Source organism: Radiomyces spectabilis (assembly GCF_025331425.1).
Source record: "Radiomyces spectabilis strain NRRL 2753 chromosome Unknown BYT42scaffold_17, whole genome shotgun sequence".
Taxonomy (NCBI): domain Eukaryota; kingdom Fungi; phylum Mucoromycota; class Mucoromycetes; order Mucorales; family Radiomycetaceae; genus Radiomyces; species Radiomyces spectabilis.
The window spans coordinates 154,349-180,263 of NW_026251942.1; the positions used below are offsets into that span (position 1 = coordinate 154,349).

Here is a 25,915-nt window from a genome sequence, read left to right on the forward strand (position 1 = left end):
CCTCCACCTTAAGAGTCTCGCCTTAATTTATATACCTGCTTTTGCTGCATCATTCTCTTTATTGGTGATACCAATGGTTTTGACACACCTAGGTCCGGTACAAATAAAATTTTCTTTAATAATACAGTTTTGCAGCATTGTATCCGAAGCGAGCGTCCCACCAAGAGTACATTCATTTAACCGCTGAAGTAAAACTATGATTTAAAAGATATCAAGGCTTTCAGATATACCATCACGCTTTCTTTTAAAGGACACAGATGTCTCATTGGGAAGTTTTATAATGATTAGTCTAGTGATTACGCCGTAGCAGTAGCGACAATATCTTGAGATAACCCATGTCTCGCAAACGTAAATATTTCGCAGCTAATCGGTCCAGCTACACGTATAACTGACTTGCATTAATATCCACTGCGGAGTAAAAGTATTAGCTTGATTTTTTTTTTTTTTTTGGAAAAGTCTATACCACTTGATCTTTATCCAAGAGATGGCTCGCTTCTCTGAAAAGACTAGGCTACGGCATAATCGGAGGCTGAATTTCATGGAAGACGGCATCGTTTGTTTCACAGCAATGGCGAGCGATCCTCAATTTCCCTTATCTTTATTCCCTACCTTCCTCAGTGTTTTCTCAGACGTAATTGAACCATCATGGGGAAACCGGATCCAGCATCCACGTATCCGGTGACGGATCCCTCTTCTGCCGACAGTGTCAACAAACGACGAACGTCTTTGGATCAAAATGTCGACCAACAAATCGCCGCCATTCTCGTGGTGGGCTTCCACCATGCTTACGGTCCTATTGTTGAGTTTTGCGTCCCGCCTTTACCCAGTCAACATCAGAATACGGCAATGGCAGCGGCAGCGGAGGCGGATACAACGAAACGTCAAGGGACTTTGGAGAAATTAGAATTACCTGAAGAATGGAGTATTCTGCCGTTTCTGGCCCTCCCAGGTACTTTTCGCGCAAAGAAAAAACAAAATGAATCCATTTTCCATACACTGACAACCGTTAGCTTTTCTCTTTAGACGGAGCGCATCAGAAGGACGAGGACTTTGCTTACTTTCATTTACCGCCTGTACCGGGATGGTCGGTGGCAGAGACGACTTTATTCGGCATATCATGCAATCGTCAAATTGCCACCAAGGTTGTTATTGTTTCTTCTATTTTATTTGGCAAAACGCAGATCCCAATTCTCATCACGCCATTACCCCGCATGCAGGATTTACTAGTTAAAACACCGGATATCACTCGTTCTATTGTGCAAAAAGCCGTTGTTGTGCTTGCTCGTCAGGTATGGACTCGCACTATTTTTATTTGACGACCTACATCGTTTATCCGCTTATCAAATGAATTCACACTGTGCATGATTAGCCAGTTTTCGGTCCACTACGGCAAAAGCTGGCTGTGATTACGGCGGCATGGTTCAATCAAAAAGACTTTACTCAAATCGGCATCCTCTATGTAAGTAACAATAACCATGGCGATCCATAGCGAAAAAAAAGAGAGCTTAAACAATAACTCCAAATTTAACAGAACTTGTATAATAACCTCAATACTAAATTTTGCGGTCCAATTGATGACCCCACGTTGTATATGGGTATGTAAACTTTAGTAAAGGGACAATAACCTTGTAATAACGCTTTCGGTTAGGTACTTCCTTGAGAGAATTACTGTTCAAATTCAAGTCAAAAACTTTGATATTATTAAAGCTTCTGTTGCTGGAAAGGAAGGTAGGTTAACAACAATAAAGTGACAAGAAAGATCGTGGGCTAACCAAGAGTCCTAGATTCTGTTTTATGGATATCCTGTTGAGCGATTATGTACATTCCAGTATTCACTGATCTCGTTGATCCCAGGTATCATCCGGTGGCAACCACCTTATGTCTAATCCATGGTACTAATGGTCAATGTAGGCTTAATGAGATCTTTACGTGATTCGGGTGCGCCCCATCTCGAAAGTTCGATCGCGTCCTTAAAAAAGACCGAGGCCAGGGAACTGACGAGTGGAAGAAAAGACAGCTTATTGCGATACATGGGATTACCGCTTCGTTTGTTTGAAAAGGTACAAACCATTCTTTTAGTATCCCCTTTTGATCACGCGAAAAAAAAAAAAAAAAAATTTAACCTGGTTAGCCTCTTAGGGATCATTTTTTCAACCGTACCTGCCTTTGCAACAAATTGATATGCTGAGCTCCAAGGAAACCAAGTCTTACTTGGTAGGCACAACAAACCAGATATTCTTTCATCACAAGAGCGACGTGGATTTCGATGTTCTTGTCAATGTGAGTCTCCACTCTGTCATTTTAATGCAACTATTCAAATTACTCATAACACTGGGAATAGGTGGAAAATGGCACCATTGAATACTATAATCAACGTCTTTCATCCATTGTCAGTCCTACCATGGCAGATCGTCGTTGGACGGAAAAAATCCTTCGAGTACTGAATGACACCTGGGATCAAAATGGTAAAAAATTGAGGTGTTACGAAAAAAAAAAAAAGATCTATGCCAATACAGAACATTGTAGATCCAAGTCGACCAATGCAAAATACATACCTTGGATCGGATGATTATTTGCGAGCTTGCTTCGAGGAATATGTATTGTCCCTTTTATCGAGCATGAAACACGCGCAAGATTCGAATCTGTTGCCCACCTCGGAGCAACATGATACCATATCAGAGGACTTTATGCGAGGAGAAGACAAAGGTAAATGTACAGAAGGGTAAAGAATGGTCAGAAACAAACTGAATCATTGGATAGAGCGCAACTACCTGAATGATTATGGTATCATCTGGTTAATGGCATGGCGAGAAACGCAAAACTTTAAACTGTGGGATCGCTACACGGATCACGAAATTTACGAAATTGTCGAACCTGGGTAAGGCGTACTGAACGTGTTTAAAGCGAGGCTCAGGGGCTCACTTTTTTTTTTCTTTCTCAGACATCCTGGCATGGGCAACCTGTCATTGATGGATATTCAGAACACAATATCAAAGTAAGTGTATAGTTGGGTAATCACTCGGCGCTCAGAAAAACTAACAGGATATGTCATGATATCCAGTCGGTTGCAGGATTTCCAGTTGCGCCAGAACCTGGCCCCACTGCGTCACACATTAAGTAAAGCTATGTCTGGAGGAGTGAAAGCCGTGTCCACGGGACGGTCACGATTAATGCGAGGTGTGGATGCTTTATTCAACGAATTCGAACGAAACGTGCATGACGAGCCGCATTCGTCACGATCATCTGATTCTCCTCAGTCGGAAGCAGGTATTTAAAAAGCAAGTTTTGATTAGAAAGCATGATGAGAAGCCTCAACAAAGAACGTGGATAGGTCCTTCAAAGTCCAAGGCAGCGTATGCGACGGATGCTCGGGCAGAACAATCTTTTGGGTCTCCCACGGCTGAAACAACGACACAGCAGGCTGGTCGCTTGTTTTCCAACTTTTCTTCATTTTTGAGCCGAAAGGGAAAAGAAATATCACAAGCTATGGAAGTAAGTCGACAATGGAAATAGCGTACTTTGATATTGGTTACAGTGGGTTCTTGATATTTATTTTTATTTATTGACGATGGTTTATACAAGGAAGCATCCATCTCGTCCTCGCCGAAAGACGCCCCATCAGTCAAAAGAGAAGGCAGCAGAAAAAAGGAACCATCGCACGTATCAGACAACATGACAGAGGATGATAACGGTTCTGCTTTCGTAGATGTGGGCGCCATGTATTCTTTTCCACCATCCGGTCCATTTGCGACGCCAGCAACCACAGGGAAGAAAAGGGACGCGAATGAGGATGTGAATGCAAAAGCTCCCGCTGATACTCAAGAGCATGAGGAACAGCATATAAAAGAGAATCAAGTGATAGATATCTAAACTCATAACATGACCCGTTACCAATATTAATTTAAGCACTTTTTGATGGTATTCTATCTGCATTGTCAAACTGAAATATAATGTCTACTTTCTCCATCGTATCAAAGCAGTGAAAGCCTGACTCAGTCTTTAAGCTTTGCAATGAGGTTCTCTAGCGACAAACCGTGTAGGCAAGAGCTACATGTCTAAAAGGAAAAGGGAGGACAATGCAGTAAATTTCAGAGATAAAAAATTTGAATGCTGTGAGACAGGAGCCTCTTTGTTACGAAAATTAGATGATAATTGGGGGGGGGGTTGTATGTGTGGTTTGTGTGTGGAAGGATGATAGTAAGCGGAGATGGATGAATCATATATTTAGCAAACGGAAGTGGAGGTTTCGGACTTGGTATCTTCCTTCCAAGACAACTTGGATCTCGAATAGATAGCGACGTACACCAAAAGCAGTAAAACTAAACCAAGAAAAAGAATATCAATTAATAACAAATATTCGCAATTGTCGTTCTCGTATGGGCAGGATTGTACCTGGTACTTCAGTCAAGGGACCAATGGTAGCAGCCAAGGCTTCTTCGGAGGCAATACCGTAGGTGCCAATGGCCACGGCAATGGCCAACTCAAAATTGTTGCTTGCAGCTGTGAAGGCCTGGGTGACAACAAAGGCATATTTCACGCCAAACGCTTTGAGAGCGAAAAAGGTAATGAAAAACATCAGGTTGAAATACACTACCAGGGGCACCGCCACGCGGGCAACGGAGCCAATGTGTTCGATAATATTGTGGCCTTGGTTGGCAAACATGACAAGAATTGTATAAAGCAATCCGAGCAAAGCCAGTGATCCGACACGGGCCAGAAACACATGTTCATACCAATGCTTGCCTTTCCATGCACAAAGCGAAAATCGCGTAATCACACCTGCCAACAAAGGAATGCCAAGGTAGATCAGAACTGATTGGGCCACCGGCCAAATCTCCACATGCATGGAATCATCCGAATAACCAAACCAGCTTGGAACAATGGTGATAAACAAGATGGCATAAGGCGAAAACAAGGCGATCTGCAAAATGGCATTGATGGCCACCAAAATCGCACAATAATCGGCATCGCCACCGGCCAAGTCATTCCAGATCATGACCATAGCAATGCATCTAAACACATCCGCACAAACAAAACAAGCAAACAAAAAGATGGAATGGTTAGCACAATCGTCTTCTTCTCCTGTTTCCATGACCAAAAAGATATTTCATCTCCGAAGCAATTTTCGTGTTACCTTGCTAATCCAACCATCACCACCCCGTTACGAAATCCGGGTAAATCTGGCAAAGTGCCCCAGGCGAGGGCAGTCATGATAATGGGACCGACGATCCAATTCAAACCGATAGAGATCAAGATCTGATACCACACGGCTTTATCGGAAAGGATCTTGGGTAATCGTTCATACTGAACTTTACACAACACAGGATACATCATCACCAGCAGACCAACGGCGATTGGCACAGATACCGAGCCAAACTGAACGGTTTCAAAAGATTGCTGCACACCAGGAACAAAATAACCAATCACCACACCAACCACCATGGCTATCAGAATCCAAAGAACGAGAAATCGATCGAGAATCCCCAACTGACGTATCAAGGCTTAAAAAAAGATAAATATATATAAAAAGGCTCATGATCAATAAAAGGAATGCAGATGCGAGACCATGGAAAACTTACAGGAAGCGGTTTGGACCTCTGGAGCTCTGTCAAGCTGAGTGTAAGGTACGCAGTAAGAGTGTTTGCAATCATTGGTAATGTAACAAGGCTGCCTAATTGAAGGCTCTCTTGTGGGGGTCATAATTCAATAATGTTCAACGGTAAAGAGAAGGACCAAAACTCCCCGTTCTCAAGCCCTTGAAGACATAAATTTTTTTTTTGGCTTTTTACAAATAGGGTAATCGCCCTATTTGTGAATCACTTCAAATCGCAAACATCTGCCACCAGCGCATGAATAAGCGAATCCACGGAAAAGCCACCCACAACGTCAGCAACAAAATTGAAACACCGACAACCGACAGAGAAAAAAAAAATTTCGACATTGCCCTTTCTTTTTGCAGGAAACACTTAAAAAAAATATTTAATTGTAACCATGTCTGGACGTCAAGGTAAAGTGGTCTAGCAGAGTAGCTACAAAAAAAAACAAGTAGTTAACCAACCTTTGTACACTACAGGTGGTAAACTTAAGCCTTTGAAGCAAGCCAAGAAGAAGAACAACGAACTCGACGAGGTATGGATGCTTGTGAATTTTGGAGTTGTATAACCACCGGTCTCATTTATTCGAATGAACGTCACAGGAGGATCTTGCTTTCAAGAAGAAGCAGCAGGAAGAAGCCAAGAAGTTGAAGGAATTGCAAGCCAAGGCTGGCGGCAAAGGACCTCTCCGTAAGTTGACCGCACATGGAAAAAAAAAAGTCACCACAGCCAAATCATATGATAAACTAATCGGTTTTCATTTCCTTTCCAATCTAGTTTCCGGTGGAATTAAGAAGAGTGGCAAGAAATAAAGCATCCAACTCATCCCGCATAGTTTTTGAACATTAATGAAAAGCTAGATCAACCTTTTTCTTTTATTCTTGCACGTAGCGTAGAATTCCCGCATATTTTGCATTTTGCATAAGCCGAAAATATCGATCCTATAATATTTCGGATACATATGGAAAAAGGTTGAACTGGTTTGGATCTGTCTGGTGGCAAAAAGTCGGTGTTGGGGGACAACAGATTGCAGATGGAGATCGAAATATGGTTAGTCTTAGTGGTTGGCTGGCTGCAAGTAGGGGAAGAGATAGAGAGAAAAGTATGATGTCAAAAACCAGTTGTTGCAATAAAGACAACTTAGTTCAATTGAGAAATTTGCTGTTGCTTGTCAAGACGATGCGGCGGCCTAGCTTGTTTTTCTTCTTATTGACGTTGTCCAGATTTAGGCAAGTGCAAAAATAGAAAAACAAAAAGACTTTGGCCATATCGCATCAAGCACGCAGCGGGTTGCATATGCCGATCCAGTTCACAGGGAATACGGAGACGCCACTTTGAGCCTTGCTGGGTCTTTATGATTTTAACTGGTATTAGGCAAAAATCGCATGCATCGTAAGAAAGGCGTATTACTATCGTTAGCCGAACAGGGTGCGCGAAGAAAAAAGAAGGCGAACAGAGAGAAAAAGGAAAAGAAGAGCTGTGTCCGAGCCAAATTCGGGGGGAACAAAGAAAATGTCGGTTGGTTTGCAGGCATGTGCATTGTCACCTACTCCAAATAGTGTGAAAATGCTGTGTCTACTGTGGCTGTGGAATAATGAAAACAGGTTTGTGCAGGATCTCCTTATTCTTTTTGAAAAAGAATCAGAGAAAAAACAAGGTTCAAGGGGACGTACGAAGAGAGGGGCGGATGAGAGACAGGCAACTCATCTCAACAGACTATAAATATATGCAAGCGGCGGCCTGGATCTTGACGACTTGGCTTTACCCACTTCATATATTCATTATGCTCACTACCCAAATTCAATCGCCTTCTGTTGCTGCTTTCAAACTGTATGGCCAGCTTAACGTGCAACCAAAAGAGGAACAATTGACACCCAATGAAAAGGAAAAGGTACAGTAGACGCATTGATGTTTATTAATTTAAAGATCTAACTCGGATCCCGGTGAAAAAAAGATTCTGTTGGAGCCCTTCGAGTACCTGTGCTCTAATCCAGGAAAAGATATCCGGGCCAAAATGATCGAAGCTTTTGATGCTTGGCTCCAGGTCCCCAAAGATAAACTGGTTGCTATCACGCGCGTCATTGAAATGCTTCACAGCGCCAGTTTATTGTAAGACTCACTGTGGCCCTTCTGTTTTTGTTCATGTCTGATCCTTTTGTTATATATAATAGAATTGACGATGTAGAAGACGACTCAGTGCTTCGTCGAGGTGTGCCTGCAGCACACCACCTTTACGGTGTACCACAAACCATCAACTGTGCAAATTATGTCTACTTTCTTGCCCTGGCGGAAATTACCAAATTGAACGATCCACAAATGGTGGTCATTTACACCGAAGAGCTTCTCAATCTGCACCGCGGTCAAGGTAGGTGCAGCCATTCACTTGATAAGTCACAGAGATGGGATCCATAACTTTTTATTGCTGGCACCTTTAGGCATGGAATTGTTCTGGCGTGACACGTTGACGTGTCCTACCGAAGAGGAGTTTATTGAAATGGTTGACAACAGTGAGTTTTCTCTTCTGTTTTTGCTAGGTTGGATGGCGTTACCTAACTTGCTCAATACTGATGTAAATTAGAAACGGGAGGTTTACTGCGTCTGGCGGTGAAATTGATGCAAGCTGCCAGCGGGTCCAAAGTGTAAGTAGTTCAACCCCACGTTTGTGCCATGTTTCTCCCCTTGGCAACCTCACTCAGTTACGACAAAGGGACTGAGCAATCCATCTTGTATAGAGATTACACTGGCGTAGTAAGCAAAATCGGCATCCATTTCCAAGTTCGCGATGATTATATGAATTTGCAGTCAAAGCAGGTAAGCCATCGTTGTTTTTTTCCCTTGTTTGCAGGTGGTGTATGCACAGCACTGCCGAGTGTCTCCTACAGCGAGCTTAAATCTCACAGTCTCAAATGCATGGCGATTGGTCGAGAGTGGAACAAGAACAAGAGGAGTCTGGTCTGGAATGATTTCATTAACGTGGAGCATTTTCGGGTCATAATAGTACGCGGATAACAAAGGATTTTGCGAAGACTTGACCGAAGGCAAATTCTCGTTTCCTATTATCCATTCCATTCGAAGTGATCCATCAAACCGCCAGTTACTGAATATTTTGAAGCAAAGAAGCAACTCGTTGGAACTCAAGCAATTTGCGTTACAGTTGCTGGAAAAAACACAAACATTTGCCTATTGCAAGACGTTTCTTGCCAAGCTGGAACGGGAAGCCCGTCAAGAAATTCAAGATCTCGGGGGCAACCCCATGCTGGAGAAAATCTTGGATCTATTAAGCGTACCAGAGACCCAAGACGATGAATGATACCATTGATGCTTCACATTTTGAGCCCTTGTTCTGCTTCAATAATAAAAAGAAATAAAGTAGTACGTTTTTTTTTTTATATTGGCCCACTTTCCATCAAAGTATGACAAATTTTACACTTCTTGAAAGAAAAAGGACAAATTGAATAACACAGACATACGAAAAAAAATTTAAGGTTCTCTGTCGGTCCGTTCATTTCTGACATGACAGGGGAATAGGGCCAAAAAAAAAGTGAGCAGATGACAAATCGGTCAACTATATAAGCCAGGCCATCTCCAGCTAAAAAGATAAGATAAACTACATCATTGTACAAACATTGCCACATCAATTTACATACCAGTCATCAATTTCTCATCTATCATTCCATCGGTTTTCCTCGTTTCAATAATGCATTCTACTACATCATCAAGTACCAAGACGAATGCTGCCTGTTCTTTCTGCGGTGTCATGGGTCATATTGCCTGGAACTGTCCAAAACGACACAAGCCTCGATAATCCTGTTTCTTACTGATCCATTAAAATATTTACCTTGTACTTTTTACTCTTTTTTTTGTAATATTTACATTTTTAGCTATCTAACAAGCCGTACACCCGCTGTGCAATGGATGCCACCTGCTACTGGATGCCGCACTCCTGCCTTGAGCGACATTCGTCAGACAAAAAGCCTAACGCAATACGGCATAACCTGGGCGAGACTCTTGATGGAACTTTGGTATATTAATGTCAATACTCTGGCATACCATGAAACACTTTTAATGAACAAAGCAGCACTTATTGACCCCCTCCGTTCTGTCCCGCCCAAGGTTATGATAGATCTACAAAGATGTGTGGGAATGTTGGGTATTTAAAAAAAATGAGTTAGTAAGCTCTTTGGTTGATTCAAATTTCGTTGAGATATTTTACCTTTGATGTTTGATGCAGCAGATACCGAGGGCTTCCCGACCGAAATAAAGAAAGGATACAAATATAAAAAAAAGTAAATACAATAGGTGCGTCTGTAAAAACCCCCTAAAAACCCTGTGGGAAAAAAAGGAGGAAAAGACTGCAAGAAGACTATTCACTAAAATACAAAATACATACTACAACCACAAAATAAAATGGTCGGGAAGAAATATCGAAGGCGATACCACGGGCAGCAATCCATATGAGAGGAACCTGGGGAGGACGCGTCAGCGTTTCCCGATGAGAAAGAGAGCCACACGACCGAAGATGTCCTTTGACGACAAAAACCGGATTGGCCACAATCTGGTGCCCGAACAAAGTAGAAAGGTTTTGGAGGGATGGATGGCTTGAATGGCTTGCCAGGCAAAAGAAAACCGGAGAGAAAACCAAAAGCTAAAGACAGAATAGAGAAAAAGGACAGGTAAATTTTTTCTTGTCGAAAAACGGATAGTCGTATCACACAAAAGGTACCTTTTTTCATAATAATCGAATCGACCGGATCAGATACACGCCATAGTCTGGATGATGGATGATGGATGCAATGATAGTGAGGGATTTCCAGGCAAACAGAAGAGATGCAAAACTAAAGAAGAAGAAAAAATTCGGACAAAAATATGTGATTTTCCATGGATGAAACAATAGTCACCTCACTGATGCATGAATGATGAGCTACACAGATCGAAGCATATCTGCTCCATGTATCATTCGATTACTGAAGAGAATGAAAGGGCATATACAGTATAACTGAAAAAAACCAAATTAAATGATGCTACAAAACACCAGATCGTTGTATCGTCAATCACCTTTCTTCAAAAAAGAGCTCCGCTCACATTTTATGTGAACGGCGACGATGCTCTGTTTGACCACAACTGGTGCAAACGGCATCTTGCTGCTGATTGTTTCGCCTATTATCGTGAAAGTGGGCAGCGAGGCATGGTTGAAAGATGAAAAAAAGGTTTAACAGGTCTTGATAACTTAGTGTAGATCATGTGATTTACAAAATCGCTAATTTTTTTTCAAGATTTTTAGCTATCTAATCGTTCATTATCAAATGCAACGGATCGGTCGAATAATCATGTAAAATTTGCCACTGAAAAAAAGAAGGCTTGATAGTAATTGCTCATGTTCTTTTCCTGTACGTGTCATTGTCAGACAATGCATGTGCATTTTTTGCGATTCCCATACTTGTTTTTTTTTACATGTGTTCTTGCCAGCTCATCTCAAAGGAAATCACGCCAAAATTAAATGTCAGACCTTTTTTTTTCTCCACATTCTGTTTTTTTAGAAATAGGTTTAATGAATTGAAAGGCATGGGAAATTGGGATTTTCTTTTTTCTATTACTGCCTTGACGGGTATATCGTCCAACCGATGCCATGTTCTTCTTTTATACAAGTGATCTTTGATAAAGATGGAGTCTAGCTGCAGTATCATGGCATAGGCACTGGGGCTGCATCGTCGATTTTATTGTTTTTTTCTTTACGCGTTTTATATTTATCTGTTGTGATTTGATCATGGCTGGGTAATGCAAGGGAAAACTGTCATGTGATGTTGGGTGTGGCAGATGATGTAACTGTTGAATAAAGTAGATACAAAACAAGCCAACGGCTCGAAACAACATACGATACGATTTTTACAAAGCGACACGATCTAGTACAGTGGATGTTTTCTCGAGTTCAAGCGCGGTCGATTGAAGACATGGACGGTGGTTTTGATCTTGCAGTCGTCTCCGCATTTTGTGTTCCAGCGCGGTTTCGATCGATAGACGATGATCGGAACTGTGAATCACGTCTTGTGGATAACTGAAACTTAACAGCTTGTAATCCTTACTCAAGGGACTGTGATTATTATGAAGCCACACGCCAATGACCTGAAGCGGCTGGCCTCCCAGACAATTGGTCCGTGGTTCCCATTCATCCAGCTCCACGTTGGGATCATCTTGATCTACATGCGATACATAGATGACAGGATATTCCAGCATCCATCCCGTCAGCGCGACCATGTAGGGCGGCACAAAGGGCATAAAAAAATATGTTTCATCAGATGACAAAAAGGGCAGCAGCTTGATTCCCAGCCACTCTTGCAAATGCGGTGGTTGGTCGCGCTACATAGTCATTTTTTTTTTCAGTCCATCATTTTTCACCGTTGTTAGTCATAGCTTATTGTGAGGATTACCTGTGCCGGTTGGTTTCCTTGGATATCGATAAAGTAAGGGGGACATTTTGAATTGGAGTCGAGGTGTTCCTGAAGGCGCTGCTTATGGCACAAAAATGTATATCGATCCTTGAACTGGAGCATAACGAGACCTTTGCATTCGGGGTGCTATATGGCAAACAAGAAATTTGATTTCAACGGAACGGGTTGGTACCGTAAAACACCCAGTTTTGGTAACGTACGTTTCGTAGCCCATGGAGAAATTGCTTGGCCACATCAGGCTTCCAATGCGCCACATCCAGCAAATGACTAGCTCTGCCATGGGCGTTAATCTTGTCCGCACGCACCGTTTACAATGAGCAAGGGCACGAACCTTAGGCCTACAGCGATGCAAAAGATGGCTAAAAGCAGACATTACGATAAAAGTTAAATGATCTGAACCGAACGCGCAGAGACAAACCAATACCATTCTTGAGAGTATCAACAATCGCTCGTGACAAGTGTAATCGTTTCAAACACAGTTTGACCGAAGCATCGATATGGTGCGCCAAGTCCATCGTATCTTTATGAAGAGAGTTGAAAGGGGATTCTCAAAATCAAGGTGACAGGCGCCCGACTGGGACAGTATAAGGCTTTTTTTACATAAAAAACGGAGACTGAAAACCACGACAGAAAAAAAAAGGGCAGATCAAAAGTCCAAGGAGGGATCTGCCTCGGTTTACGTGCGATTAAGGCTTGAAATAGCTTAATCGACCAAGGCCTTGGAAACGGGAAGATCAGAGAAAAGTTCATTTTTAGCTAAAAAAAAGAGACAGTAAGCGAATCGATTGCCTCTTGGTGTTGTTGTGAGAGCAGAAAACTGCAAGGGCATTGTCGTACGCAAAATAGCCCATTAGCGGCCACCATCACTTTTTGGACCGTTGATCCGTATTCACAAGAAAGAATTAGGGCTAGGTCATCATCCTAGCAGCAGGTAGCTGCATACTCTTTCTTACTCTTTGGCAAATTTCTTTCTCAAATACAGCCTTCAATTCAATAGGATAACGAAGTTTTGAATAAGCTTTGATTTCGGGGCCTATTTCGTGATCCTGCAACTGTAACCATTGGAAACAAGGGATAGTTTTTGTTTGATAATTCAAGACATATTTCTTGTCGCCGAAAATTCTAAATGAAATCAGTCAATAAAATGATTATATAAAAATCAGAGGTTCCTCAGACCATGCCATGGTTGTCAGAAATCGGTCAGGTGGCAACACATCATTCAAATTTGGGAGGTCATGTGCCTCGGTCTCTCTCTTTTTTTTTTTTTTTGGATGGGGTCAAAAATGGATTCATAGATCCGCTTTCACACAATAACGTGCAATGGCATTTTCTTTCATTGTCAATATGAATAAAGCAAAGTTTGCAGGAACTAGCTGGACCACGCTGATCCACCTGTAAATCAAATGATTCGAAAATTTATCCAATGAAGTTGAAAAAGAAAAAAAAATAGACTAATAAAGAATCACGTGTCAAAGCTTGGTGTTGTTTTGCATATGATTCAGACGCTCGTCAGCTTTGGTTCGCCATCCATCCTCTTTGTATGGGTACCATGTCACGGTTAACCATTGAAGCCAAAAAAAGGGGATTGGATGGAGCCGACGAAGAAGACGACGATGATCTCAGTTTGAGTAACAGTCATCAGTCAAGCATCACCACCAACATCACTTCCCCACCAACATCGCCACCTCCACCTCACTTGATTGTGTACCCGGCCCACGACAATAGTCCCTTTTTGCAAAAGCAGCGAGAAGCGCAATCTCACAGTAACACTCGGTCGACTCGATCGGCGAGAAAGCCGTCTGTGCAGGGGGAAGCACCGCCTTCAAAGCGATCGTTACTGTTGGGCCACGGCCGTTCGTTGTTTTTCGCACTGGGGCGGTTTCTCTTGCGAAATAATAATCTGGTACTTGTTATCAATCTTGTGCATCAGTTATGGAGTGCTCGTCGGTTCATTGTGAAACCGGCTCTTGCCATGGGCTCATTTCTTGGGCCAACATCGAGGAAACAAAGGATAGCGTCGTCTCAGCAAGTCGATCGGTTGGCTCACGAAGCAATACGGGCCATGGGAGTCATGCATTTGGCCTTTGCAGCACTCACTGGAGCGGCCTTGAAACAACACCGGTTGGCTATGCAGCGATCCACATTGTTCGTTTTAGCCATTGCATCGATCGGGCAAGCGTGGATGATCATAGCTCCTTCCTGGCGAAGAGGTCTAAAATATACCTTGAGAGCATTACGCCAATTTGGAATCCTAGACATCGTAATCTCTGCTATCAGTCTTCTCGCTCTCTTGAGGACAGTAAGACGCACCGGACGACTTTTATAACCATGTTATCTATTCCCCTAGTATTTTATAATCATCATCGAATTACAATACCTCGATTCATGCAAATACCGCCACGAGCCCGCTTGTCGTTTTCTCTCTTTGTCTCTCTCTCTTTCATTTACCCTATGTTATCGTAAATACAAATCCCAGATATCCTGAAGAACGCCCGTAAGGCTTGTCGAGTGAATTTATTTTCTATTATTGGATAATAATTTTGTAACCATTGTACAATATATCGATATCCTGTGAATATTCAATCATAGATACATTTTACGATGGACCCCAACGTCTTTGGTATTGCTTGTAATGGACTCTTGTGTTTCCATGTGAACTAAGTAATATGAACGCTTACCAACTTGCAAAATGTCTATCAATTCTAAGCGCTGATTTTCAGTGTCGTGGACCCTTACAGATGTCATGTCGAATGACTAAGCAGCTTAACCCCAAAAAAGTAATAGTCATAGTTGTCCTGGTGAATCTCTACAGTATGTCGCGATTTCATGCCAGCACTTTCAAGTATGCAATTGCTCTGTCAATTGGTATAAAGCAAAGACCAGATTTGTTATATAGAGCACAGTTATCTTTGTTAGTTGATCTCATGGCTACATTGAAAATGACTGGTTTTTTTTCATTTCTCTTTCGCTTTATGATGATTTCATTTTAGCCGGACTTTTTTTTTTCTTTTCCTTTTTTTTTCTTTGGGCGAGAATCGCTGCTGACAGCCGATAATTTTCTTTTTTTGTTTCATGGGTTACTCTGGTAAAGAAGGACAAGTGGGGGAAAAGAGTCGACAGGCTACTAAACACCCAGGGTAGTGTTGAAAACGCTCTGTGAGCGACTTGACACCTATGAACCTCTGCATATTCAGTCGCCTCCTTCAAACCCGCGCCGAGCATGCGTGGCGATCATCGTTCGATGGCGGAGAAGAGATGTCAATCTTCCGACGGATGCATTAGCTACGACAGTCGACGAATTCCTGGCCCAACCTTGGGTCAAGGACGACAAGGATGGCGAAGCCGAAGTGTTATTTATGCAACGAGCTACTCGTGTGACAGATCGGTACAGTGTTTTTTCTTGGTGAACATGAAGCATAAATTGCTGAGGACTTGGAGCTGACGTGTTGCTCGTGGGTCAGATGGTCGGGCCATGTTGCTTTTCCTGGGGGGAAAAACGAAGCCGGAGAGACGGACAGCGACACGGCAGCTCGTGAAGTGCACGAGGAAATTGGCTTGAATTTGAAATCAGAGGCGTTTATCAAACTGGGGCACTTGGACGATCGAGAGATTATCTCCACTTACAGCGCGGAGCTCATGATGGTGCTGGTGCCGGTGGGTAAGGGTGAATTGCCATTTTTGGGACAGCCGACCGTTGATAATAACAATCGTACGAATTTTTTTTTTACAACCCAGTGTATCTGCAAGTGACTCCGGACACGCCACCCATGACATTGCAACCGGACGAAGTGGCCTCGATCCAATGCAAGTAGACGCGCTCTCAAGATAAATCGGACAAGGCGTGGTTGGCTAACATTGACATTCTTTCTGTAGGGGTCCCTTTCCGATTTTTCCATTCCACCGAGCCTTATCAATATCAACCGATCCAGGAATCGTTGGCCCCACGAAAATTGGGCGGTGTGACAAAATCTGTGGCACATCAGTTGCTAGGCACCATCTCATTTCCAGCCGTGGACCTTCCGACCGATGACCCAGAAAAGAAGTATCGCTTATGGGGTCTGACTTTGGGCATGACTCGTGATTTGATCGAATTGACTGTACCAAGAAGCAGTGACGACAATGACCAAGGGAGGCCTGCCTGGCAAAGGAAACAATCTTCACTTCTCCCATTTATAATACTAGCCCGAGGACGGCCTCTTTATTCACGCCCAGATATCAGGTTTTTCGTCTGGCTGTTATCGAAAATCACCACTTTTTGCAGACATAACCATCCACCCGTAGCAGTAACGCAACAAAGGTAAAATGATATATGAATCAAAAATCGCCCGATCCCGCAGCACGATTGGGAAAAAAACGAAAAGGCGACTCCTCCCGTGATAATCCGTGTGCCTTACACTCTATACTCATGCCAAACTCTTTTTTTCCTTTTTTTACCCATTCATAGACACCATCATCGACATACCGAGAAAGTGTATTATGGATCGATTCGTAAAGCGGTGGTCATTGCCATGTTGTGGCGTGTGGGAGTTGTGGTGGCAATGGTGCCTTTCCTGCTGCGCCGATTATCTCCATTGTTCAAGCGCATTTTGAAAATTTTAGATGAATAAAGAAAGTTTTCGTATCATTATTATTAGTGGTAAGTAGTAAATAGTACAATAGGGACTATGATTACAGTTAGAATTAGGGTTACAACTTGGACAGGATAGCGTCAAAGTATGCAAGGTTAAAAAAAATAAGAAAAAAAAAAGAATAGGTAAAAGACCAACACTGGATAAAGAAAAAGATGATTGCTATGCAAATAGTACAAGTCCAGATAATTTTCACATCTGGGGAACTCCGTGGAAAGAGGTGTAGTAAAAAAAAAAAAAAAGAAAAGGACGTTGTTTAGGGTTTTTCGCCGTAGGGAAGTCGGAAGGACATGGGAGAGTGAGGTGTAACGGGCGAGGTGGGTTCGGAATTGGTCGCGGAGGAAGTGCCAGATGTGAGCGAGGCAGGGGATAACACGAGAGAGTCATTATCACTGTCGGTTCGTCGCAATCGAAGAGGAACAAAGTCAAGATTAAGCGGCGCTTCGGACATTTCGTCGGTTTGTTTATCCGGATTGTATTCTTTGCTGAGTAACGCTTCCTCATCATCTTGCAATGACACAAACGACGGTTTGGAAGGTTCGATGCTGTAGAAGAACGCGGGAATCCCAATCTTGTTGACACCAAAGTAGGCCAGACGAGTCTTGGCCTCCATACGCACGCGAGGCAAGTATTGCCGGGCCACGAAGAAGGTCAAAAACGCATAAATGGAACCGCCCACGAGATCAATGAGATAATGGTGAGTCAAGTACATGGTGGACCACCACAACCACATGGTGTAAGCAATCCCCAATGGCCACAATTTTGGACATAAATACACCAAAAACAGCATCTCAATTGTGGCCGAACCCGAGTGCAACGATGGAAAAGCGCCAAACACAAGTGGCGAAGTCCCAAACGTCGAACCATACAAATTCAATCCCAAAATCTTATCAATCCGGGCCAATCCACCGGCTTCGCCAGGAATCGAGTAATCCGCCGGAGCCGAGCCGTAGCTCATTTCGTACCCTAAACAAAAAATTTACCAGATGACGATGAGCACATTGTGCGTGAATGCAGTTGGGGTATTTTGTCTAAAAAAGGAAACTGAAACTTACATGGCGAAGCATTGGGGAACAGTAATTGGGTCAAGACACCGGCAATGTTCATAAAGCCAAACGCCTGACCGAAAGTGGCCACGCAGCCGGGAGGACCAAACACAAACAGACACAATGCCAGGATAAAGGGGAAAGAAAAGTGAATGACACCATAGGGTAACCATGCCAGCACGTCGAGAATCGGGTGCGTGTGTTGGGAAATGATTTCGGACAAACTTGCGCCGTACAGAATACGTTCGAGGGTCGGTAAGATATTCACGAAAATGTGATGCGGTCGATAATCCAGAGGAATAAACTGGCAAGCGTAAAAGGTGATCAGCCACGTAAAGATGGGTAGCGCCGGGACCGTGAAGCGTCGAATGTAGGGTATAAAGAAGGAGGAAATTAATAAACCTGCCACGGCCAGACGCAGAACAATAGGTCGTTGAATAATGACGAAATCCATGATCAGCAGCGTTGCCAAAAATCCGTGCCGTAAATTCGTCATGCACAAGGACTGCCGTATGGATTGCATCGATCCCATCATCGTATCGAGTATTTTTTGGGGTGGGGGTTTTCCTTCTTTTGTTTGTTTGAAAGGCGAAAAGGAAAAAACAAGTCCGGAAAAAAAATATAAAAACAGCGTTTTTTTTATATAAAGCGAAAAGGCTTTTTTTTTTTTTTCTCGGCCCAAGTTTACGCGGTCTAATAGTTTTCCCAAAAAAAAAGTTTATATCTTTTGAATCGCCGGATGAATAAAAAAGATTCCGCTCACGTGGAGGGCAATTGAACACGACATCATTCTTATTTCAGTCTTGTCCCATTATTTCTTGCAGAAAAAAGAAAATCGAGTCAATCTAAACTCATTATCTCCAGTTTACTTTGTAAAAGAGCAAGTTTCTTTTTGTATACCATACTATATACCGTAACCTACTCTATTGTTGCCAGGACAAGGTGAACAGCTTGGTCATTGTTTTTGTTTCAAAACCCCGCATTTCGCCGAATATCCGATTCGTTTGAAATCACAGAAAAGGTGTGACAAATCAAAAAAGAAGAAATATTTTGATTGCTTGCACCACTTTTTTTTGTATTTTTGCTCAAACTTTTTTCTACAGAAAACAAAAGCACTTTGCTGACATCATTGACATGTATCACATTGCTATTCCATGCAAAAATATGGAATTGAGAGAGAGACAACACACATTGACTATGGTTTCTTGTCATGGTTGCATAGAGAAACAAAAAAAACCAGCCATCAGAAACAAATTAAATTTTTTTTATGAAAAAAGGATAAAAAAATAAACTTCATCCGGCGCTACATCCCGCAGCTTCTTTTTTTTTGGGAATGGGTTTGTCAGCCATTCCGAATTCATCAATTTTTTTTTTTTTTTTCGCGGGGCGCCGTGTGCCTGTAGAAATTTTTGGTCTGATTTGCCTAATGCGCTACGACAGCGACGATGGCGCACGGGACTGGGCCGTCTTCCGAGTCAAGTTGCCATGTATCTTTGGTCTGATAAGCTGAACCCCATTGATTGACACCTGGCTGAGCAAACACCCACTCAAGCACTTCACCGTCAACGGGTTCCACCACCAGCCAATACAATTGCCGTTTCCTGAGCACCACCACATCTGTAGGATGCCATTCCAGAACGTTGAATGGCTCTTCATCATCTTCAATGTCAGCCACCGCGGTGGTGGTCGCTACACAATTTAAGGAATCTGGGATATTTTGCCAAAGGGTATCGTGAGTAGACGAGCAAATCGACAGCTGGGCCTTGGTACCCCGCACCGCCAGTTGCACATTGTCCAGATGAACATGATTGTAGTGGAAAAGACGATCCCACCAACTTTCGCCCATGGCAGACACATCGGGTTTTGGTGAGAAAGCGACTGCGGCGGCTTGGTTCGGTAGCACCGACCGTGCTGTGAGGTTATCATTGGATGGAAATCCGGTTTGAAGCACCACCGATGATGACTTATCGGTCGTCATGATGGATGTCGTACGCTGACAGCGGGTCCACGAAGAAAACTGTCCAGGGACAATCCAGTACACACCCACAGCGAGGAATGTCAAAGATAGAACGAATCGACGGACCCACACCCATCGACGATTGCGACAGCTGCATCGGGAGGCTGGCGCAGTGTGAGGGATCAAAGGAAGTTCTTGTTGTAGCTTGGGATCCATGATCAAAAGCTGAATACGATAATCAAGACAAAAATTTGGATGAGTGGACTTGTGTGTGTGAGAAAAATAAAAACGATAAGAGAAACAGAGGAAAGCCAAAAAAAAAGAAAGAAAAGCCTTCAGGCTGTGTATGTTTATGCGTTTCAAAAAAACAAAAAAAGAAAACAAGTGCAAAAAGCTCACAGAAATGTACGATGACCAAATTAGGGGTGGAAAGCATCGAGTCATCTGATGAAAAAGCATTATTTGATTGGTTCTTTGATAGTGCTCTTTCACTACAACATGTAAGAAATGCAACGGATGTCATGCACTTGAAATTCCATGCAAACAAGGCAATCAACGTCATAGGCATGATCTCTCTCGTTTTTTATGTCAATTTTTCTTTTTTTGTACCGTCATCTATAGGGTTTTTGACAGAATATACGCATCTTTGGGTTCGACGTCTCTATAGTAATCCTTTTCTTCTCCCGTCACCTCAAAACCGTGCTTCTTGTAAAAAGCCAGTCCGTCCTCATTCTTCACATGAACATGTAAATAAACAGACTTGGCTTGGATCGTTTTGGCCTCCTCTAAAATATGGTCCAGCAGTAATTTACCTAGAATAAAATATCCATTTCATCGGGTGTGAATACCTTTGATTCTTTTTCTCTCTGCAACGGTTCACTCAATGCTTACCCAAGCCTGCGTTGCGATACGGTTTCAAAACGCCCAATGTCATCATGTACACTTTGGTTTGTTCTCCTTCCACTTCCTTGCGACAGCATACAGCTCCCACGCATACATCATTATAGTACGCTATATACCATCAATAAACGGGGAGAAAAAACGGTCAGACTTTCCATAAGCTATGAAATGAAAAAAAAGCACACACGCACAAAAAAATAGAAAGGACGTACCAAGTTTCGCTAATTCACCTGCATTCAATGCATTGGTGAAGAATGAGTCGTCATAATCTACCGGGAACAAGATTTTGTGCAAGACACGCAGTTGACCGAGATTGTTGGCGGTAACTTCACCCAAAGCCATGCGCTGCGAAACGTTTGATTTGCTGACCATATTTTGTTGAATGAGTCTTTCCTTTCCGTCGCGATTCCGTTCCAATTCAAGCCTGCAGCTTCCTTTTATCCTTGTAGTAAAACCAACAGCTTTGGACAGTGCAGCTGTTGCCGAAACACTATTTTTTCCAAAGGCCACTGGGCCACCAACCATTGACAGTCACAGCACGTTACGATAAATGCCAACTCATGAGATCGGCTCTTGAAAATGCGGTGTTGCCTTTGGAAAAGAATGCCATTACCATATTTTCATTTGCAAAGCAATGTCTTTCCCGGTGACAGAGTCGTCCAAGGTTGGACTCTGCCTGTATGCCTCGTGTTTGCCGTGCATGGGGTCGCGGAGGAGAATTCATTCATGAAGAACATCGAAGCTCGCTTATACTTTCCAAGTATAAATAATCGATGGCATTGCAAGCTACTTATCATCAAAATCTGTCAGGTCGAGATAGTGCTGTATATAAAACTTTGTACATCAATTAGCAAATGATCATAAGAGGATACCAGTTGAGGGACCTTTCTTGGTTTGACAGATTATATCGACCAATTCCCCCCAACTGGTCGGCCAATTAACGGCAACTCGTTCCTGTTCCGACATCCGCCTTGAGAATAAGACACTTCTTTTGACCCATACGATCAAATCTGTCAACAGATCTGCAGCACTTGCTTTCTTCTGGCTGGCAATACAGCATAAATGCCTATTTTCTCTCAGATTGCAAAGTTCATCACATTTGAACGTCATTTATCAAGGACTCGAGATACGTCGTCTTTCGCACTGATAATGTAAGAAAAAGAAAGCTTGATCCAATCTTATTTGATTAGTAGACCGCGCGCGCCGAGCTTTATAGGAAGGTTTTAAGCAGAGATCGATCTAACGAGAGTGCAATGTTGAAAACTGTAATCCTCCCGTAGCTTATTATATTAATGCCACTAAATCCAGGAATTTGACGAAGGGTGACTGATAAGTCCCAGGGCTCGATTATACTAATGATTGCAGGTTCAAGCCATTTGGTTTAACGTTGGATCAGTGGGTAGGATATGGCTTTTTCATTTTCGATCCTCGCTCCGTAACAGCTAAAATACTCCTGATGGTCCAGACCCCACCGTCCACCGATAAAACCATATCCCAGTTACGAATCAAAGCTCCCCTTTTTTTTCTTCCTCCAGATTGCTTAATGGTACATCCTTTACGTGTCAGCACGTGTTGGTTCGGGTTGATGAAAAAAAAAAAAAATGGTGACAATGATTTCTATTTTTTCCTTTTTTTCTTTTTAGGTGCATTTATCGACAAATCATGTACATATAAAACAATTACAATGATACTTCCTTTCCGACCAAAAGTGCATAAGCCTCCTTGTACTTTTCCAGAGTGTTGTTCACGACCTCATCGGGAAGTTTGATGCTGGACTTCTTATCAAAACCAATGGATTCAAGGTAGTTACGTAAGAACTGCTTGTCAAAGCTTTCCTGAGTCTGTCCAGGTTGATACTTGCTAGCGGGCCAGAAACGGGAAGAATCTGTAAAACCAGGTATCAAGGGGTCAGGAGGTCGGGCCAAAAAGTAAAAGACAATCCATTTGAAAAATGTCAAAACTAATCAAGGCCGAAAAAAGCAATAGGAGCCACAATGACCAAAAACAAAAAAATACATACCAGGTGTCAGGACTTCATCTACCAAGACGAGATTGCCTTGATTGTCTAAACCAAATTCAAATTTGGTATCCGCAATGATAATTCCTCGCTGGGCGGCATACTCGCTGGCTTTGGTATATAAAGCAATCGCCGATTGCGTGATTTTATCCGCCAAGGCCTTGTCCCCGAGAATCTCCACCATCTTGGATGGATGAATGTTCTCATCTAATCATAAAAAGAAACCCAGTATAAACACCAGCAGAAAAAACAAACAGATCAATGCAAAAACGGAAAAAAAGATCAGAAAAAAAATCCGTTACCGTGATCGCCAATTTCAGCTTTGGTGCTGGGAGTGAATAAGACTTCGGGCAATTTTTGGCTTTCGACTAAACCCTTGGGTAATTCGATATCGCAAATGGTGCCTTTCTTTTTGTACTCGGCCCAACCAGAACCAGTAATATAGCCACGCACAATGGCTTCAATCGGAAGTACACGCATCTTCTTGACCAAAATCGATCGTCCCTCCAATTGGTTTTTGTATTTCTGCACCTTCTCCGGCATTTTTTCGAAATCGGCCGTAATCAAATGGTTCGGCAACACATCCTTCAACAAATCGAACCAGAAAAGCGAAACCTGGGTCAAGATCTTGCCTTTACCGGGAATAGCCTTTTTTTAAAGAAGATAGCAACGAAGTCAGCGAGTTGAGTTTGAGCAGCGGATAAAGACGAAAAAAGACGGCCTACATTGTCCATGATGACGTCGAAAGCACTGATACGGTCGGTTGCAACAAATAAAAGCGAGTTATCGTCGACTTCGTATAAATCGCGCACTTTGCCACGCGCCACCAGTTTCAAGTCAGGACAATCGCTAAAAAAAAAAGAATAAGAATCGACCCCATCCGGCACGTTAGCATGGTGGCTGAATTTGGTAGGTTATTGGACTATTATCCATCTACCTGTTCAAAAGAGCCATGATATGCTTGTGTATAAAGAAAGGCAAAGCGCACAAACACAAGTAGAGACAGATAGAGAAAAGAAAGAAAGTAAGGAAAGAAGAGAAACCAAGAAAATACAAACCCAGTGCAATAAGCGAAAAGATCCCCAAAAAGGCCCGCCCGGAAAACCGGTCCTGTGGATCATGACACATTGCGGGGTGGCAACCGAATCGATGACTAAAAAAGTGGCTTGGATCGTTCTTCATCATGCATTTTTCAAACCCCGAGCCCATCCATCTTGAACCATATCAGACACATCCTGTGCTTTTGCCTAAAAGAACGCTCACTATAACACCTTCAAATGCCAAAAAAGAAATAAATCACATTAACAAAAAGTCATGCAAACCACTTCAAGACAAACTGAAGACAGAAGAACCCCCATGCCTCAAATAATGAGGTATCGGATCCAAGTTCAGTGGCGTGTTAACCTCTGCGAGCCGCCTTGTAAAATAATGGGTTCCCATACAGCAGCAGTTAGGGAAGCCAGCTGTATGCTTTTTTTTACACGAGTTCGATGTAAAATTAGGGAACCTTCATGGAATGTTACTAAATGAAATCCATGAAACCCCTGGATCACGACCCATCCATTGGTTGAACAATAGAAACGGAACAATGGAACGTGTTCTCCCAATTGCGCTGTATTTCCTCAAAGAGATGCCATGTAAGAAGCTCTTGGCATTGAACTCATATTTTATGGTATTTAGTAAAAGAAGCAAGTTATTGGGGGGGTGGGTGGGTGGGTTCAGCTAAGCTAATGTCCTGTGTCTTGTCTGAAGAGCGAACTACAAGCTACCTAAATGACGCCTATTCAAACAGCATGTTCCAACCTTGACCATTGAGTGATTTCGCACTAAAAAAAAAAAAAAAAAAAAAAAAAAAAAAACTATAACAGAGACATTTACACCGACATTTACACCATACGTCTTGGAATCTTTTAATTGAGCGTAGTCTTATAATTCTGCGTTTTTTTCTTTTGTAGCGAATTACTGGCCCGCAACAAAGGAGATTGGTTCATTTCTGCTCAGGGATAAGGCTCGATATTAGTATAGTTCCATGGAATACGCATCTTTTCGACCTTCCAGGTATGTATCCTTCGTTGGAGTTCAGCAGAATTATCATTATCAAACGTGTTTTCTAAAGGCCCCCCTAGCCGTACTGAAAAGGATTCTGGAAGGGACGATCTGTGAACAGCCACTCATTCCGGAGGATACCTCGAGACATGTCGCTAATAATCAAGGGGTCCTTGGAAACCTTTGTCAGTGGAGAATGGATTATTAGGATGCCTAAAATATGCTACTAATAATGACCTGTTACTGTTATTTACGTCGGCATGCACATTCGGACACGCACACGCGTTTGACTATGTCCAGTTTGGGGTTTCTTCAACGGGTCCACATCCGCAGCAGGCAATGTGCTTCCTTGTCCATTCATTGTAACGTCAAGCTTAAAATTTTTACCATGTATCTCAGTTAATAAATGACAGATGCAGGCTCAGATCAATGCTGCTTGTCTCGATCGATCGTTTTGCCTCCATCCAAATCATGAGGAGAAAGAAACATAAATTTCCTGGATCCATTTACTTTGCCACTTTATTGCAACCCACCAATTGCCCTAGGCTCAAGTACAATCGAGTAAAAAAAGCTTACCTGTGCTGTTAAGGAAAGACAGTGTGGACCATTGCTCATCGTTGGATGGTTGGAGTCATGTGTCGTGCTTCAAAAGTTCCTTTTCGCTTTGATCTATTTTTGCCCAACAACGTACTGTGTATTGTGAAAAACCATAAAAAAAAGAGCAGCTGACAACGAAAAAAGTTGCCAGACATTTGGTTCGAGATTTCGAGTCCCTAGGCAAAACTCTCAAGTCACTTGTTTGCATGGCATTCAAGAATCATGATAACAGAAACAGTAGTGCTTTTCTTTTTCGGTTATCTCATTACTCTATGAAGAGACCACGGGCAACCGTGGGGCATAGCAAAAAATAAAAAATAAAAAATAAAAAATAAAAAAATAGATATCGGAAACAGTCATATGCTAGAGACCATAGATAGAGACGAAGAAAAGGTGGGTGATTTACGATGTACGATGTACGATTTTTTCTTTTTTTTGTGTATGTGCTGCTTTCACGCGGTTGATATGATCTGTCATTTCTTGTTTGCCTTCCCTTTTTTCAATCTCCGTTGAATTGGTAAGCAAGCAACTTGTGCCAACCAGTTCATAAGAGGTTTGACTAAGAGATTAGATGATTGGATCCCCTTCAACTAACACAGAAATAAAGTGCAAGGAGGTCATGATACTAGGAAAAAAAAGTCGAGAGGAAGATCATTGGAGGAGTAAGAATATCAAAAAATAGAG

General features: G+C 42.5%; 11 protein-coding genes across 11 annotated transcripts; 5 read left to right on the top strand and 6 right to left on the bottom strand.

Annotated features, from left to right (window-relative positions):
* The first annotated feature begins 538 nt into the window (after positions 1 to 538).
* Positions 539 to 3,916, top strand: BYT42DRAFT_588333 (transport protein Avl9-domain-containing protein). The gene is made up of 16 exons (XM_051570254.1): positions 539 to 949; positions 1,024 to 1,142; positions 1,218 to 1,289; positions 1,370 to 1,459; positions 1,532 to 1,595; positions 1,649 to 1,728; positions 1,785 to 1,854; positions 1,912 to 2,060; positions 2,140 to 2,280; positions 2,342 to 2,465; positions 2,527 to 2,706; positions 2,761 to 2,878; positions 2,942 to 2,995; positions 3,062 to 3,267; positions 3,332 to 3,492; positions 3,583 to 3,916. Exons 1-16 carry the CDS (start codon positions 646 to 648, stop codon positions 3,868 to 3,870), a joined length of 2,220 nt encoding a protein of 739 aa, XP_051418560.1. The 5' UTR covers positions 539 to 645; the 3' UTR covers positions 3,871 to 3,916.
* Positions 3,917 to 5,796, bottom strand: BYT42DRAFT_588335 (arsenical-resistance protein). Its single transcript, XM_051570255.1, has 4 exons — positions 5,580 to 5,796; positions 5,135 to 5,501; positions 4,393 to 5,012; positions 3,917 to 4,319 (listed from the first exon to the last, which is right to left on the bottom strand). The coding sequence occupies exons 1-4, from the start codon at positions 5,698 to 5,700 to the stop codon at positions 4,225 to 4,227; spliced, it is 1,203 nt and encodes a 400-aa protein (XP_051418561.1). The 5' UTR covers positions 5,701 to 5,796; the 3' UTR covers positions 3,917 to 4,224.
* A 143-nt stretch (positions 5,797 to 5,939) lies between these two features.
* BYT42DRAFT_147453 (translation machinery associated TMA7-domain-containing protein) lies at positions 5,940 to 6,603 on the top strand. Its single transcript, XM_051562273.1, has 3 exons — positions 5,940 to 6,007; positions 6,074 to 6,129; positions 6,197 to 6,603. The coding sequence occupies exons 1-3, from the start codon at positions 5,992 to 5,994 to the stop codon at positions 6,404 to 6,406; spliced, it is 282 nt and encodes a 93-aa protein (XP_051418562.1). The 5' UTR covers positions 5,940 to 5,991; the 3' UTR covers positions 6,407 to 6,603.
* Positions 6,604 to 7,356: 753 nt separating this feature from the next.
* Positions 7,357 to 9,032, top strand: BYT42DRAFT_588339 (geranylgeranyl pyrophosphate synthase). Its single transcript, XM_051570256.1, has 7 exons — positions 7,357 to 7,485; positions 7,549 to 7,703; positions 7,766 to 7,959; positions 8,030 to 8,101; positions 8,173 to 8,233; positions 8,327 to 8,405; positions 8,593 to 9,032. Exons 1-7 carry the CDS (start codon positions 7,378 to 7,380, stop codon positions 8,902 to 8,904), a joined length of 981 nt encoding a protein of 326 aa, XP_051418563.1. The 5' UTR covers positions 7,357 to 7,377; the 3' UTR covers positions 8,905 to 9,032.
* A 2,445-nt stretch (positions 9,033 to 11,477) lies between these two features.
* Positions 11,478 to 14,200, bottom strand: BYT42DRAFT_549945 (uncharacterized protein; the record flags this gene model as incomplete). The annotated part of the gene is made up of 4 exons (XM_051566105.1): positions 11,478 to 11,948; positions 12,020 to 12,166; positions 12,994 to 13,162; positions 14,088 to 14,200. The coding sequence occupies 4 exons, from the start codon at positions 14,198 to 14,200 to the stop codon at positions 11,478 to 11,480; spliced, it is 900 nt and encodes a 299-aa protein (XP_051418564.1).
* Positions 14,201 to 14,489: 289 nt separating this feature from the next.
* Positions 14,490 to 15,213, top strand: BYT42DRAFT_147583 (uncharacterized protein). The gene is made up of 2 exons (XM_051562274.1): positions 14,490 to 14,534; positions 14,630 to 15,213. The coding sequence occupies exon 2, from the start codon at positions 14,707 to 14,709 to the stop codon at positions 15,028 to 15,030; it is 324 nt and encodes a 107-aa protein (XP_051418565.1). The 5' UTR covers positions 14,490 to 14,534; positions 14,630 to 14,706; the 3' UTR covers positions 15,031 to 15,213.
* On the top strand, positions 15,178 to 15,852 carry BYT42DRAFT_505440 (NUDIX hydrolase domain-like protein; the record flags this gene model as incomplete). The annotated part of the gene is made up of 3 exons (XM_051565028.1): positions 15,178 to 15,425; positions 15,502 to 15,698; positions 15,776 to 15,852. Coding segments are annotated over 3 exons (522 nt in total), but the record flags the coding sequence as incomplete, so codon positions are not given.
* Positions 15,853 to 16,924: 1,072 nt separating this feature from the next.
* BYT42DRAFT_505142 (uncharacterized protein) lies at positions 16,925 to 18,168 on the bottom strand (the record flags this gene model as incomplete). Its single annotated transcript, XM_051565007.1, has 2 exons — positions 16,925 to 17,634; positions 17,724 to 18,168. The coding sequence occupies 2 exons, from the start codon at positions 18,166 to 18,168 to the stop codon at positions 16,925 to 16,927; spliced, it is 1,155 nt and encodes a 384-aa protein (XP_051418567.1).
* A 969-nt stretch (positions 18,169 to 19,137) lies between these two features.
* BYT42DRAFT_505367 (uncharacterized protein) lies at positions 19,138 to 19,692 on the bottom strand (the record flags this gene model as incomplete). Its single annotated transcript, XM_051565023.1, has 1 exon — positions 19,138 to 19,692. One exon carries the CDS (start codon positions 19,690 to 19,692, stop codon positions 19,138 to 19,140), a length of 555 nt encoding a protein of 184 aa, XP_051418568.1.
* A 594-nt stretch (positions 19,693 to 20,286) lies between these two features.
* Positions 20,287 to 20,913, bottom strand: BYT42DRAFT_595934 (separation anxiety protein like; the record flags this gene model as incomplete). Its single annotated transcript, XM_051570893.1, has 3 exons — positions 20,287 to 20,483; positions 20,563 to 20,682; positions 20,784 to 20,913. 3 exons carry the CDS (start codon positions 20,911 to 20,913, stop codon positions 20,287 to 20,289), a joined length of 447 nt encoding a protein of 148 aa, XP_051418569.1.
* A 1,222-nt stretch (positions 20,914 to 22,135) lies between these two features.
* BYT42DRAFT_588373 (phosphoribosylaminoimidazole-succinocarboxamide synthase) lies at positions 22,136 to 23,627 on the bottom strand. The gene is made up of 5 exons (XM_051570257.1): positions 23,526 to 23,627; positions 23,314 to 23,437; positions 22,891 to 23,236; positions 22,592 to 22,795; positions 22,136 to 22,456 (listed from the first exon to the last, which is right to left on the bottom strand). The coding sequence occupies exons 1-5, from the start codon at positions 23,540 to 23,542 to the stop codon at positions 22,251 to 22,253; spliced, it is 897 nt and encodes a 298-aa protein (XP_051418570.1). The 5' UTR covers positions 23,543 to 23,627; the 3' UTR covers positions 22,136 to 22,250.
* Between the last annotated feature and the right edge of the window lie 2,288 nt (positions 23,628 to 25,915).

Coding starts and splice junctions, on each gene's coding strand:
- BYT42DRAFT_588333 (XM_051570254.1), top strand. CDS start 646: ATGGGGAAACCGGATCCAGCATCCACGTATCCGGTGACGGATCCCTCT. Junction 1,460..1,531: donor CTCAAATCGGCATCCTCTAT/GTAAGTAACAAT, acceptor CAAATTTAACAG/AACTTGTATAATAACCTCAA. Junction 3,493..3,582: donor AAATATCACAAGCTATGGAA/GTAAGTCGACAA, acceptor GGTTTATACAAG/GAAGCATCCATCTCGTCCTC.
- BYT42DRAFT_588335 (XM_051570255.1), bottom strand. CDS start 5,700: ATGACCCCCACAAGAGAGCCTTCAATTAGGCAGCCTTGTTACATTACC. Junction 5,013..5,134: donor GTGATGGTTGGATTAGCAAG/GTAACACGAAAA, acceptor GGATGTGTTTAG/ATGCATTGCTATGGTCATGA. Junction 4,320..4,392: donor TCCCTTGACTGAAGTACCAG/GTACAATCCTGC, acceptor TTCTTGGTTTAG/TTTTACTGCTTTTGGTGTAC.
- BYT42DRAFT_147453 (XM_051562273.1), top strand. Junction 6,130..6,196: donor AGAACAACGAACTCGACGAG/GTATGGATGCTT, acceptor TGAACGTCACAG/GAGGATCTTGCTTTCAAGAA.
- BYT42DRAFT_588339 (XM_051570256.1), top strand. CDS start 7,378: ATGCTCACTACCCAAATTCAATCGCCTTCTGTTGCTGCTTTCAAACTG. Junction 8,234..8,326: donor GCTGCCAGCGGGTCCAAAGT/GTAAGTAGTTCA, acceptor CATCTTGTATAG/AGATTACACTGGCGTAGTAA. Junction 8,406..8,592: donor TGAATTTGCAGTCAAAGCAG/GTAAGCCATCGT, acceptor GGGTCATAATAG/TACGCGGATAACAAAGGATT.
- BYT42DRAFT_147583 (XM_051562274.1), top strand. CDS start 14,707: ATGAACGCTTACCAACTTGCAAAATGTCTATCAATTCTAAGCGCTGAT.
- BYT42DRAFT_588373 (XM_051570257.1), bottom strand. Junction 23,237..23,313: donor TCGACGTCATCATGGACAAT/GTAGGCCGTCTT, acceptor CTTTAAAAAAAG/GCTATTCCCGGTAAAGGCAA. Junction 22,796..22,890: donor AGCTGAAATTGGCGATCACG/GTAACGGATTTT, acceptor TTTTATGATTAG/ATGAGAACATTCATCCATCC.